The 14360-nt window shown below is 44.4% G+C and overlaps 1 protein-coding gene across 2 annotated transcripts in view; it reads left to right on the forward strand.

Moving 5' to 3' along the window:
• Positions 1-14360, forward strand: part of Pop1 (POP1 homolog, ribonuclease P/MRP subunit) — a 32805-nt gene that overhangs the window by 6991 nt on the left and 11454 nt on the right. For both annotated transcript variants that reach the window (XM_036208997.1, XM_036208996.1), the window contains exons 3-11: positions 682-849; positions 1943-2118; positions 3946-4194; positions 5722-5809; positions 6196-6383; positions 7420-7673; positions 7949-8042; positions 10027-10138; positions 11035-11154. In XM_036208997.1, coding sequence (XP_036064890.1) covers positions 682-849; positions 1943-2118; positions 3946-4194; positions 5722-5809; positions 6196-6383; positions 7420-7673; positions 7949-8042; positions 10027-10138; positions 11035-11154 — 1449 coding nt within the window. The remainder of the gene's footprint in view (positions 1-681; positions 850-1942; positions 2119-3945; positions 4195-5721; positions 5810-6195; positions 6384-7419; positions 7674-7948; positions 8043-10026; positions 10139-11034; positions 11155-14360) is intronic.

Raw genomic sequence — 14360 nt, forward strand, 5'->3', positions numbered from 1 at the left:
ATCACTGTGGTACCTGTTAACATGTCACTTCATCAATGTGGTCACTGTGGTACCTGCTAACATGTCACATCAGTGTGATCACTGTGGTACCTGTTAACATGTCACATCATCAGTGTGATCACTGTGGTACCTGTTAATGTGTCCCACTGACATGTCTACCTGTTGTGCTGTGACCTTGGGCTTGTCCTTGTGAAATTTACCTTCCTACCCAAGATCCTTCTTTAAAAAAAGATAGTAGTACCTGTGAGATGGCTCAGAGGGTAAAAGCACTTGGTAGGTGAACCTGAAGACCTGAGTTCAGTCCTCAGAACCTGTGCTTGTGTTTGTGTGTATGCACATGTGTGCATGCACGAGTGAGCCTTTATGGGCAAGTAATAAAAATTATAGGGTGAGCCGGGTGGTGGTGCGCACACCTTTAATCCCAGCACTCGGGAGGCAGAGGCAGGTGGATCTTTGTGAGTTCGAGGCCAGCTTGGTCTACAGAGTGAGATCCAGGAAAGGTGCAAAACTACACAGAGAAACCCTGTTTCGAAAAACCAAAAACAAAAAAAAGAAAGAAAGAAAGAAAGAAAAAGAAAATTATAGGGTGGTTTTAGGGCTAACAAGTTAATTCTCTACTGTAATCCTGTCTCTGGTGTGGGTGACATACTTCTTTTCGTTTTGTTTTTGAAAATGTCCTAGAGCTTCATTCTGAAGCTTCACAGCAGTGGCAAATCAAGATGAGCCCTCATGTGCTTCCTGAGTCTGATGTGAGTGAGCAGTCTTCCTCCAAAACCATGTTTAAGAAGAAAGGAGGCTGGAAAGCCGGCCCTGAGGGCACATCTCAGGAGATCCCCAAATACATAACTGGTAGGTGTTTGTATGGAAGTACGAGCCCATTGTTTCTGGTGCCAGCACATTGCTGTCTCTCCTCTGCCTGGCTGCCTCCCTTCTCTCTCCTCTGTTCTAACCACCGCTTACCACTAGCCTGAACTTTGACCATTACATCCTTAAGCTGGTGGTTCTCTCGTCTTCGGATTCTGTCTGAGTTATCTCAGATCTGTTTGGGAGCCATTCCCCTAACTTTCCTCCCCCTCTGAGAGTGCCGCACACTCTCTTTAGCATGGCCTTCTGCATATGCTGTGGAAAGTGAGATTTAAAGCCTGGTTTCCAGGCAGCCCCACCTTCATCACTGACACATCACCTCCATCCCCACTATACCCTGTGCTCTGTGTTCCTTGAGCACAGCTTAGATGTGTTTTCTGATATCTATTCCTTCTTAGATGAGTTTCCTTGTTTCTCTAGCACCCAGATTACAGAAAAAGAGACGCACATGCAGAGAGAAGCTTGAAACTGATTCTGTATTTCAGTGAAGAAAACCAATAGTAGTTATTACAAGTTTTGAAAAAGCAGAAAATGATAAAAGAAAACCCCCCTTGAAGTCAAACTCAAGTTTTTCCCCTTTGTTTTTTTTTCCTTTGTGAATGTTGTGATTAAGAATGGTTACGAGGGGTTGGGGATTTAGCTCAGTGGTAGAGTGCTTGCCTAGCAAGCTTAAGGCCCTGGGTTCGATCCTCAGCTCCAAAAAAAAAAAAAAAAAAAATGGTTACGGTTAGTGGATAGGAAGGTGGCTCAGTGCTGACAACAGTATCTGGGTAAACAAAGACCTGAGTTTGAAGCTCTAGTGCCCATATGGAAAGCTGGGCATGGTTGGCCTGGAGAACTTGCTGGCCAGTCAGTCCAGCCAAACCAGTGAGCCTCCGGTTCAGCTGGAGACCGATCTCAAGGGCATGAATCACAGAGTGACAGGAGCACACAGCCATCTTCCTCTGGTCTCTGCATGTGTGAGTCTGGGCGTGATGGAGCCACATACCCTGATATGCGGCATGTGCACACAAGCACCAGCAGAGACTGCTGTGTCAAGACTTGCTGATACTAGTCACCTTGCCATTTCCTTCCACAGCCTCGACGTTTGCTCAGGCACGAGCTGCTGAAATCAGTGCTATGTTAAAAGCTGTGGCCCAGAAGTCATCTAATTCACTGGTTTTCCAGACTCTTCCACGGCACATGCGACGAAGAGCCATGAGCCACAATGTCAAACGCCTTCCTAGACGGTTACAGGAGATAGCCAAAAAAGAGGTAGGCATTTCACTAAGTGTTAGCGGTTGGGTTAGTAGTTCCTGGAAGTATTAGCAAGTATTGGCCTGGAAGGATTTTAAGGAAATCAGCGTACCTACTGTGACATTTCTTCTTTTCCTTTGCTTGGATATCTTTGTTTGATCATTATCTAGCCCCGTCCACCTTCTCTAGCAATGTTAGCAGCTAGTTAGCTATTGTAGCTGCTTTAGTAGTCCTTCAATCCCAATGCTCAGGAAGCAGAGGCAAGCAGACCTGTAGACCAGCTGGGTCTACACAGTGATTTTTTTTAGGCCATCCAGGACAACATAGTGAGACCCTACACCATCCCCAAACAAGTATTTAAAATATAGCATTTGGAACCCCTCTGTCGTCTGTCTGTCCTTTTTTTTCCTCTTTGACATAGGGTCTCACATAGCACAGGCTGGTCTTAAACTTGACCTGTAGTTAAGGGTGACCTTACCTCCATAGTGCTGGGATTTCAGGACCAGCAGATTGAGTGAAACATCTTCTTTTTTAATGGTGCGGAATTAGTTAATGATTCTTGGGCTGGTGAGATGGCTCATCCAGTAAAGGCTCTTGCTGCCAAGACTGACAATCTGAGTTTGATCCCCAGGATCCACATGGTGGAGAGAAAAAATGACTCCCTTAGGATGTCCTTTGACCACTATGTGTGAGCCATAGCCATGGCATGTGTGTATGAACACACACACACACACACACACACACACACACTAAAATTTAAAAATTATTCTGATTCTCTTACCAGATACTTATTTTGGATCCTGTATTTTTAGAATATGGCCAGCTCAGTGTTGGAAGGTTAAAAAAGTAACATCAATGCTTATCATGTAGTGTTTGGCTTTATTAAAGTTAAAAGCTTGAACTTGGTTTTAATTTTTATACAAATCTAATTATATTTGGGCTTTACTCTAAAACTGGTTAAACTGCTCATGTTTTTACCATGCATCAAAATGAATTTGTCAAATGCTTCCTATGTGTTGGTGCTATGCTGGGAGTGGGTGAGAAGTCAGCAGGCTGAAGTCCTTATCTTTCAAGGGGTTTACAGACTATAGAGTTTGTTTTTAAAGAATGTTAGCTTAATAATGGAAGAGAGTTAAGTGTGAAAACTAGCCAGGAATTTTGTACTTTCTAGATTGAGTATGAGGTCTGTTTCTTAGTAAAATGTAGCACACCTAAATGAAATGAGTGAGTTGGTGTTCCCATTTCTGTATTTCTGATCTTAAGTGAAGGTTAAAACATGAAGCTAGTGTTTGATTTATCCTGCTCTCTGCTAATAGCCACATGAAGCTTTATGTTACTGTGTTGAACATTTTTTTATATTTATTTACTTTGTTCTATGTGTATGAATGTTTTCCTGCATGTATGTATGTGCATTATGTACAGGCTTGGTGCCCAGGCAATCAGAAAAGGGCACCAGAAGTTATGGACGGTTGTGAGCCACCATGCGGGTGCCGGGAATTGAACCTGGGTCTTTTGCTAGAATAGTGTGCTGTAAGCCACAGAGCCATCTCTCCAGCCCTGTGTATTGAAATCTTCTAAGTATAGTATCTTCATAAAGATGAGGTCTGCCCCACTGGTGAGTGTTAGAACTTTGCTTCCTTTTTTCCAGGCTTTCCTGCCCTGAAATCTTCACTTTCCATTGTCTCTCTGATCACTTGGGAGAAGACTCCAAGCTAGCCAATTAAACAAAGTGGCCTGTCAAGCCTCCACTCCATCTTTTCATAGTTAGTCGTTTGAATTCCTAATGCTCAACCGTGCTCTGAGGTGCTTACAAACTAGGGTCAGCCTTTCTTCTTTAATCTGTAGGCAGAGAAAGCTACTCATCAGAAGAAAGAACATTCAAAAAATAAATGCCACAAAGCCCGAAGATGTCACGTAAACCGGACGCTGGAGTTTAATCACAGACAAAAGAAGAACATATGGTTAGAGACTCACATCTGGCATGCCAAACGCTTTCACATGGTGAAGAAGTGGGGCTACTGCCTTGGGGAGAGGCCCACAGCCAAGAGCCACCGAGCCTGCTATCGTGCCATGACAAGTCTCTGCCTCCTGCAGGTAAACTTTGCTCTTGGACTTAGCACTTCCCAGTGCTTACTTTAGAGTTGTTTGTGGTGCGATCAAGTCTTTTCTGTGAAGTTACACAGCTTACAAGTGAAGACTGGGATGCTGCTGGATGCTGGAGACGAAGCAGCATTAGTGGGAGAGATAGATGCCTGTCAAATTATTGGTCAGCTCTGTGCCATGCTTTCTTTTGAGACAGGGTCTCACACTAGTCAATGCTGGACTAGAACAGCCTGTATCCAGCCTGTTTCCAGTGCTTTACAGGTGTTCACTCATCATTCAGTCCTTATAACCACAGCATGAGGTAGGAAGTGTCTGTTTTATAGATGTGGAGACTAGGTTAGAGGTCTTGGTAACTCACCTGTGACCACAACTACGGAGCGTGGAGTCAGATCATCTGACTTTAGACTGTTTTTCTGTTGTGACCCACTTGTACAAATTTGGATGAGATCCATCTGGTCCCTGACAGGGAGGGAGCTGTTGTTGGTAGGAAGGTATCTGTGCCCATGATGGCAGTGGTAGATCTGGATCTGTCCAAAGCACAGCTGTGATTCTGTCTTACGGTTCTGATTGTTGAGTAGACTGAACTTGCTTTAAGCTCCTGTGGATAGGGTAGGTTTGGGTGTCAGTGGTCCTGGTGTGAGTACTCAACTATGTAGCTTTGCACAAATAACCGTCTCGGTGCCTTGGTGCCCCCTCCTGCGATGCCAGGAGCAGCAGGACTGATTGTGAGGTTGCAGGGAAGACTATAGCTGCTGCCGCAGTTCTTCAGGAGTCGTCTTCAGTATGCAGCTCTGTCGTCTCTGGGGCTTCCTTGTGCATTGCTTAGTCAGACTGTCCTAGTCAGGACAGAGCCTGGGAGGGAGGTGGAAAGGTTAATTGTTATGTCAGAATTCAGCACTGTGCTGTATAACTCAGGCACTGTGCTGACAGCCAAAGTGAGCAGCTTCAGCATGATTTTGTGGAATTCTCCGTCTTGCTCCTTTACTATGGCTCTTATGTAGATCTGAGGAATGACTAATCCTTTATTTGGAAGCAGCAGTTTTTATAGCCCATTTTGAACTTGCCTATGAGAGTGGGCTAAAACCAAATATGCTTGCTAAAATGTAAGGCCCTGTATGTTGTAAATTAAGTGAAGATTCATCTTAACTTTTGACTCAGATTTGCTTAAGAATATCTGCTAGTGTAATAGGAACAGGCAGGCTGTAAGCTTTGAGTCAGTGAAAAGCTGGCTTTGAGTGATTTGTTTTGTGTCTTAGAACAGGTTTTCTTTCTGCCAGCGGTGTTAGATCAGATCCCCTCTGGAGCTGGAGTTACACAGTTGTGAACCACCCAGAGTGTGTGCTGGGACTTGAACTTGAGTCCTTTGAAGAGCTGTGCATGCTTTTAACCTCTGAGACTTTTCTCCTGTGTCCTTCAACAGGTTTTATGATACAGAATTGGCTTCCTAGCGGTTTTTGTTTGTTTGTTTTAGCCATGTAATAGATCATAGCATATTTAATTATGTTCTTCTTTGTTCAGGACTTATCGTATTACTGTTGTTTGGAGTTGAAAGGCCAAGAAGAAGAACTACTGAAGGCACTTTCTCAGATGTGTAGCACAGATACAGGTAATCTCCTCCCAAGCCGGATGCTGCTTTAATCTTCGTGTGTTTATAAATTAGTTGATGAGTTTTCACAGTTTTGATATAAAAATGTGTGAGATATTTTTATTCCCAGTGAGTATGTTAATGTAAGAAAAGTTGAGTTGATAGTTAGATCTTTACTCTCATTCTTAGGTGTAAAGTGAGCCATTATTCTGTGGAGTAATGGCTTGAAACTCACTAAATACTCATTTAACAAGTCTTTTTTGAGAACTTCCTATGTGCCTGGTTTTCTTTTAAGAACTAAAGTTTCTTCTCTCATGGAGACAGACAGTGGTTAATAGTATGGCTCTCTGGAAATAATGCTGTGTGTGAGCACTTGAAATCACAGTATTTTGTTGTGTTTGTTCCAGGACTGACTTTTGCTGCAGTTCACTGCTTGTCTGGGAAGCGGCAAGGGAGTCTCGTGCTTTACCGGGCAAATAAGTATCCCAGAGAAATGCTTGGGCCTGTAACGTTTGTTTGGAAGTCTAAGAAGACCCCCGGGGATACTTCTGAGGATAGGCAGTTGTGGATCTGGCTTCATCCTACTCTTAAACTGGTATATCATTCTGTTGCAGCCTAGTTAATCTATGTACAGTATGTGGGTACACATGGGGAGGTCAGAGGACAACTTGTGGGAATCTGCTCTTTTCTTCCACTACGTGGGTACCAGGGATCAAGCTCATGTCATCAGGCTTGGTGGCAATCCCTTTACCTGCCAAGCCATCTCACCTGCTTACTGTTAGATTTTTTTTTTTTTTTTTTTTTTGGTTTTTCGAGACAGGGTTTCTCTGTAGCTTTGGAGGCTGTCCTGGAACTCACTTTGTAGACCAGGCTGGCCTCCAACTCACAGAGATCCACCTGCCTCTGCCTCCCAAGTGCTGGGATTACAGGCGTGCGCCACCACCGCCCAGCCACTGTTAGATTCTTCATTACCATTGGAAGACAGTAATTTAGAAATTTCAGTGGTATAAAAGTTTGGCTGACAGTTTGGTATGAAATTTTTTTAATGGATTAATTAAAATTTGTTTCCTTTCTTCCATCCTTCCTTCCTTTTGTTTTTTTGAGACAGGGCCTGTGTAGCCCTGGCTGGCCTGGATTTGCTTTGTACACCAGCTGGCCTCAAACTCACAGTGATCTGCCTGTTCTCTCTCCCAAGTGCTGGGATTAAAGCCATCATACCTGACTGATATTTCTTTATTTAAGAAAGTTCTTTTTATCCAAAACTATTGAATAAAGAATGGAAATATTTACCTTGAAGATGATGATTTGATAATTATATACAACATTATGTAACGATTACCACGATGAGCACACCCACCTCCACCAATTTAATTTGTAACAACACTGCATTTAACTTAGAAATATTTACTAAGGATGTACTTATTGCTCTTTTATGTGTGTGGGTGTTTTGCTTGCATGTGTATCTATGCACCATGCGTGTGCCCATTGCCCATGGAGGCCAGCAGAGGCTGTCTACCCCCGCCCCCCGTAGGCGCTGAGACTTAAACCTGCGTCCTCTGCAAGAGCAGTCTTAACCAGTGAGAGACACCTCCAGCCGTCTGTTTAAAGTCAGTGTTTAACTCCTTCCCCAGGCTGTCCTGGAGGAAATGAAGACATTGTGTCAGTGTTCGGAACCCGTCAACTCAAGTGTCTGTGTTCCTGAGCCGCTCCTGACAGCAGCCCAGGAAAGCCAGCCTGAGCCGGCTGACGACAAAATTGGCAAGAAAAGGAAAAGGAAAGACGACGGGGAAGGTGCTAAAGGAACTAAGAAAACGATCGGGGGCGGAGCCAGAGACCCGAGCCAGCCACGCTCCTGGGGCTCCGCTGCCACGGGGATTGTCATCAGGTAGGCTGAGTTCCGGGGACACTGCTGGACACTTTCAGTGAAGACCTCACTCCCCACTTTCCCGTTTGGTTTTCAAGACAGAGTTTCCCTGTGTAGCCCTGGCTGTCCTGAACTCAGAGACCTGCCTGCCTCTGCCCCTGAGTGCTGGGGTTAAAGGCGCACCACGCCTGGCTGACCTGTCCTGTGTGCTACCATGTCTGCTATGCCTGGTCCCAAGGTTGCCAGTGGTCTAGACATGAGATGTGATCAAAGTTTCCGTTGCGTGGTTTCTTTAGTGATTTGACAATGGAGATGAACAGGTTCCGGCTGATCGGGCCTCTTTCCCACTGCATCCTGACCTCGGCACTGAGCGCTGCTCCTCTACACACAGTGAGTAAATATGACTGACTGCTAGTCCATCACATTTGTGAAACCGGACGTACAGTCTGATAACCCTGGGTTGTCCCTTAAACCTGTATTTCCCAACTTGTTTTTGTTAATAAAGTTGTTTTTTTTTTTTAAGTCTTTCACTTCAAGAAGATTAAATCTCAGTGGGTACGATAAAGTCAATTGACTTTTTTTTTGTTTTGTTTTTCAAGACAGGGTTTCTCTGTGTAGCTTTGCGCCTTTCCTGGAACTCACTCTAGACCAGGCTGGCCTCTAACTCACAGAGATCCACCTGCCTCTGCCTCCCGAGTGCTGGGATTGAAGGTGTATGCCACCATGCCTGGCTAGCCAACTGAATTTTAATTTATGGACTATTCTTGTGGGTCTTATAGAAGGTAATCTCTCCATAAAAATGTCTGAAATTGTATGCCAGGTTTTTTTTTTTTTCCTTCTGCTTCTCTTTCCTTCAGTTTTTGGTTTCTATTAGTTTGGCTTACGACAGATTTTCTGGAAAGCTAAACGTCTACTCAGCACTTCAGATCAGAAGCAGGGATGATGTTCTTTTGTGTTCTCAAGGTTGGTAGCCACCAATCACATGACACTATTGCACACTTAAAATGTGACTGGATGGCTGAGATGCTGAATTTGTACCTTTATTTAATTTTAACTAACCAAACATTAATTCAGACGGCTCTTTGTAGCTTGTGGCTGCCTTATAGACAGGGCTGGTGTAGAGCCTGAAGTGTGGTTAGGACTCCTTTCGGGCTCAGATCTTGTTTATTTTCCAGTCAGTTGAGTCAGCCTCTCAGATTTGACGTGGACAAACATGGTGGACAGATGTGAGCTTTTAGAAGGAGGCATTAACCCAGGACAGCGGCCTCTCCTGTCCCCTTTGCCTCCTCTCAGCCTCTGCTGCTGTCTTGGCCTGGAGTCTGGAGTGGACTTTCCTTTGTTATTTCCTTTCCAGGATGGACAGTGATCTTTTACTGTTTTATTCATTTTTGTTATTTTTGTAGATGGAATTCAGGCCTTATCCATGCTAGAGAAGCAGTCACTGTACTTAGCCCTCATTTTATTGAAGGTAAAACTAGGATCCTGTAGTGTGGCCTGTGTTGTCTTGGACTTTTAGTTTTTTTGAGACAGGGTTTCTCTGTGTAGCTTTGGTGTCTGTCCTGGATCTTGCTCTGTAGCCCAGGCTGGCCTCGAACTCACAGAGATCTGCCTGGCTCTGCCTCCTGAATGCTGGGATTAAAGGCGTGCGGCACCACGGCCCGGCAGTCATCTTGGACTTTTAATCTCTCCTCACCCTTTGCCTTTTGGCCGTGCTGGTCTTTCACGCTCTAGAATGTGTCTTTTCCAATTCCCTTGACGCATACCTATTTTCTTTCTACCTGCTGAGCACTCTGTTGTGCTGCTTGGGTTGGGCTGAAATTTCCTCATTCTCCAGTTCCAGCCTATCGAAACCACTTGGCTCTGCTCCCTGTGTTCTGTGAGGGGGTGGCACCTGTCTTACAAGTCACCACCTTAGGGCCCAGGGGAGTCTGAGCACAAGTCATGGCTCTTGGTTGTCACTGTCCTCTCGTGCATCTAGTACTCGAAGTACTCTACTCCCTGTGTTTAGGCATCTGACCCAGTGTTGTTAAGCGATTTGCTTGGTTTCTCTGGTTTGATGAGAAAGGAGCATTTTATTGCTTAAATTAGAGATGAAGGTGGTGGGAATCAGAGAGGGCCGGTGCCTTTGCTGGAAGTGTGCACAAGAAAGAGTGTGACAGGGCTTAATTAGTGTCCTTGGAAAGCACGGTGGCGTCTCTGGACAGGTGAGAACTCTAATTAGAGTGGATTGCTGTCTTTGCAGTCCTTGTGAAACAATCCTTCTCACCCAGAAATGTTTACAGCCGTGTTACAATGTAGTGATGATTAGGACTGACTCACCACAGTGACTAGGCCTGGCTCATCCTGCTCCTGCTGAGGAGTTCTTGTTTCCCAGGGGGAAGAGGATGCAGAGGAGACACCCCATCACTGGTGGAGCGTTGCTTGCAAGAGCCCTGACGGCGTTCTCCTTCATCGGAGACAAGAAGCGGCGTTCCAGTTGTTGGGAGGTAGAAAGAGGGAGTAGCTGGTTGTGCTGGGAAGGAAGGAGTGGAAAAGCAGTTTGCAGTTGGCCCCTTCTGTGTACTCGCATTTACCATACCTTTATTTGTTGTGATATGGCTAGAGAAGCACATAAGAAGCCCACAGTCCAAGATTAAAGCATTGTGCTCACCTTCATGAAATAAGAAGGTTGTCCTTATTCTAAATAACTAGCATTCTGAAGTTATAAATAAGTGACCAAGCAGGTACTAGCCTAATGTCTGCCCCTCATATGCTTATAGCTGATGGAGAGACACATGTGTTCATGTTGTAAGATAATAACTTTTATGACCTTTAAACTTTATTTTGCAAGAAACTTTATTTTTCAAGTGTTAATTTATTTTCCAAGCATAATTAGTGAGGAAAAGGTGATATATATTTTAAAATGATTACCCTAAGAAAATAGCTTGATTGGAAAAATCTGAAAGATTTCAAAATATAAACAAGAGTATATTAATAGGTATTGTGACTTTTTTACTTAGAAACATTTTTTTTTTCTGGAGCTGAGGACCGAACCCAGGGCTTTGCACTTGCTAGGCAAGCGCTCTACCACTGAGCTAAATCCCTAACCCCAAAACATTTTTATTAAATTTATTTATTTGTGTGTGTGTGTGCGTGCGTGCGTGCGTGCTTGTGTGTGTGTGTGTGTGTGTGTGTGTGTGTGTGTGTGTGTGTGTGTACTCGTGTATAGAGGTCAGAGAACAATGTGTGGAAGTCAGTTCTTGTACTCACAGGGGTTAGTCTCAGATGGTCAGACTTGGCAGCCAGTGCTTTTACTCCCTGAGACGTACACATCACCTGCCATGTGTGAGCCTTTCTGGGAGCTTGCTCTTTATGTATCCCTTCTGTTTCTGCTTTGTTGAAGGGATATCATCACCAGCGGAGATCCCTGCGGGTACTATTCTGGGATTGACAGTTAGGGATCCGAGAGTCAATTTGCCCCCACAGCGGTCCAGAGCTTTGCCACATCCAGAAAGATACCAAGGTAAAGTGCTTGCCATGTTCCTTGTCCAGCTGTCAAGTCCCAGGAGGTGTATGTCAGAGGACAGGGCTCGGAGTGTCTTTTAGGGAAGTGTAAACCACACAGCTGGCTGCTGAAGTTTGATGTTCATTTTGTTCCAAAGTACTCTGTTTTCAGTATCTAAAGTGTATCTCAATTCTCCCAAATGTCTGGAGCTTCAAAATTTAACTGTGAGGAAGGGCTGTGCACCGGCAGCTGGTCTTGTGCTCTTTGGAAGCCTCTGTCTGACCATACAGATGATCCAGGTTCGAATCCTGGCAAGGCCATCCCAGGTGCTGAAGTATCAGACCACATGGTTTTGACAGAGTAGAGGGGCCCAGGAGAGCTCCTTGGCTGGGAAGGTGGGTTGGGGCTGGCCAAAGTTTTAAGCTGGTCTGGGATTTGCTGAAGTTGTGATGACGTCACATTGGATTCACTGTCATTCGAACACCATTAATTAAGAGAGTAAACTAGCTTGTGAACTTCAGGAGAAAAACACTTAAGTGTATGTTATAACAACTTCACAATTTTGTTTTTAACCTCTCTACATGTAGTTAGATAGCTTACTAGGGACCAATAAAGGCCCTGTCAAAGTTCCACATAAATGGTGCCTGAGAGGATTTGAAGACACATAGGTAAGTTAGTGACTGGAGCCTACGACTTCATTGCTGCTGCTGTCTTGTTTATGGTCTAGCAAAATGTGGAAGCTGGAGTGTCTCCTGAGAATTACAAATGGAGCTGTAATCACCTCAAAGCCATGGGTGAACTCCGCATCCCTCTGGCTACCTCTGTGCATTTTTGGACGGGCAGTTCTAACGTCTTTTCTAACAGGTTTAACATGAGTCGTCGGTCAAAGGAAGATTAAAGTCTGTCATAAAAAATATGATTCAGTTTCCACTGTAAAATTCATCATTGCATTAGACTGTTGTGAATCTCATTACAACCTGGTTTTTGTTGTTTTGTTTTGTTTTTGCTATTGTTTGGCTTTTTGAGACAGTGTTGCACTGGGTATCCCTGGCTGGCCTGGAATTCCCTATGTAGAGCAGGCTGGCCTTGAACTCATGGAGCTGTCTGCCTCTGCCTCGGAGTGCTGAGTTCATTAGGACATGTTTTAAGTACTGTAATTGCTTTGGAGATATATTTTATTCGATGTGGAGCTACATAAAGAAGTATACTTTTGGGTTGGGGATGTAGCTCAATAGAATGCTTCCCTAGTATGTGAGTGGCCCTAGTTCAGTCCCTAGTTCAGTTGTTTTGAGATAAGGACTTGCTATGTAGCTATGACTGGCCTGGAACTTTTTCTATAACCCAGGCTGGCCTTGAACCATGTCAGTATTCCTGCGTCAGCATGCTGAGTGCTTCGATTGCAGGCAAGAGTCAAAATGCCTGGCTGGAGTACACTTTTCACATGAATTAGTATTATGTCAGTGTTTTTAATGTCTAGTCTAGGAAGGTAAGTCAAAATGAAGTGTAGAGGTGTACTTTGGTGGGCTAGGTCAATTAAAAGATCAATCCTTAGAAGGATCTCAGCATCAGGACAGCTTATACCTAATTCTTTGACCTAGTGCAGTCTGCCTATATCAGAAGTTGTTCTCTGCCTGTTTTGACTTGAACAACAATAACAAAATCAATTCAAATGTTGCTAGCCTGAAAAGAAGAGTTTGCCTACTTTGGGTAACAAGCTCCTTATTTTCTTGTATAAACTACATCTTTGGCAGCTTTTAAAGGAAAAGGTTCCTAGGAGCCTGACTATTCTCATACTTTAAAGAGGTTTGCCCGAGCATTTGCTTCTTAAGAGTTAATTATTAACGTGTTTTTATAACACTTTTCAACTTCATTAACAGAGGAGTTTATTGTGTAAGTTACTGATCTTTGAGGTGAGGTTTTAAAATACCGATCTGAGGCTGGAGGTGTAGCTTGCTGATAAGAGTTTTTGCCTAGCAGCACACAGCCCTGGGTTCAATCCCAGTACTGGAAAAATGAAAAGAAACCCTCAAGCCACATTTGTGCTATATGTTCTACTTTATTTACTGTCTTTAGTAGTTGGTGATGTGCTTTGATAGATTATTTAAACTTGTCCTTGCCAGAGAAGAGCTTACTCTAACCTTAGCCTTGGAAGTTGGAAGTGTGGCTCAGTGGCAGTGAATTTGCTAAGTGTGTGTGTTGTAAGCATGCACTCTGGCTTCCCTGCACTCACTGGCTAGCAGCAAACAAACCAAAGCAAAAGGGAAGAAAGAAAATACTGAGCAACACTGTGTGTGTAGGCTCATTTTAAAAATTTCTCTTGAAATACTCTGTGGCTGTATGTTCTTGCCATACCACCAAAGCCATGAAAGAATCTAGTTGCCTTAAGACTGGAAGATAGGTAGTCATCATTTCCTTTTCCAGTGCTCGTGATATATTCTAGCTGTGACTTCCAGTGCTCGTGAACACTCCTACAGCACAGGGCAGCCATGGACTTCCAGTGCTCGTGAACACTCCTACAGCACAGGGCAGCCATGGACTTCCAGTGCTTGTGAACACTCCTATAGCACAGGGCAGCCATGAACTTCCAGTGCTTGTGAACACTCTTACAGCACAGGGCAGCTGAGACTTCCAGTGCTTGTGAACACTCTTACAGCACAGGGCAGCTGTGACTTCCAGTGCTTGTGAACACTCTTACAGCACAGGGCAGCTGAGACTTCTTCCAGTGCTCGTGAACACTTATGGCACAGGGCAGCTGGGGACTTGAGAAACTCAGTTTAGGGTCATTTTACACAAGTATGTTTCTGCTTCTGGGAAGAGAAAACTAGACATTTCAGCTAGGAGCTGGCCTGCCCTAATACAGTGAGTTGAAGGCTGCAGCTTCCTTCCCTGCTAACCCTCATTTTTCACTGTCTGTGGTTTTGCCTGTTCCAGATGTCATGTGATTGGACTCATCCACGGGGTAGCCTTTTCAGATTGGCTCTTTCCCTTAGTGAAACACACCGAGTCCTTCTCCGTCTTGTGTCTTTTTTAGCGAATTCCTGTTAGTCTGTCATCTAGAATATTTGAAGATGAGCTGGTGCTTTCCTGTGCCTTTGTTTCTGAGAATTCTCCCTCTTGTCTACAACTCAGTCTGAATACCTCAGTTCCGCCTGTCAGATCTGTGGTAGGCTCCACAGGACAGCATTCTGGGTCAGCCAGGACTGTTTGGGAATGGGGCTGCTGGT

The sequence above is a fragment of the Onychomys torridus genome, chromosome 16 (genome assembly GCF_903995425.1).
Source record: "Onychomys torridus chromosome 16, mOncTor1.1, whole genome shotgun sequence".
Lineage (NCBI taxonomy): Eukaryota > Metazoa > Chordata > Mammalia > Rodentia > Cricetidae > Onychomys > Onychomys torridus.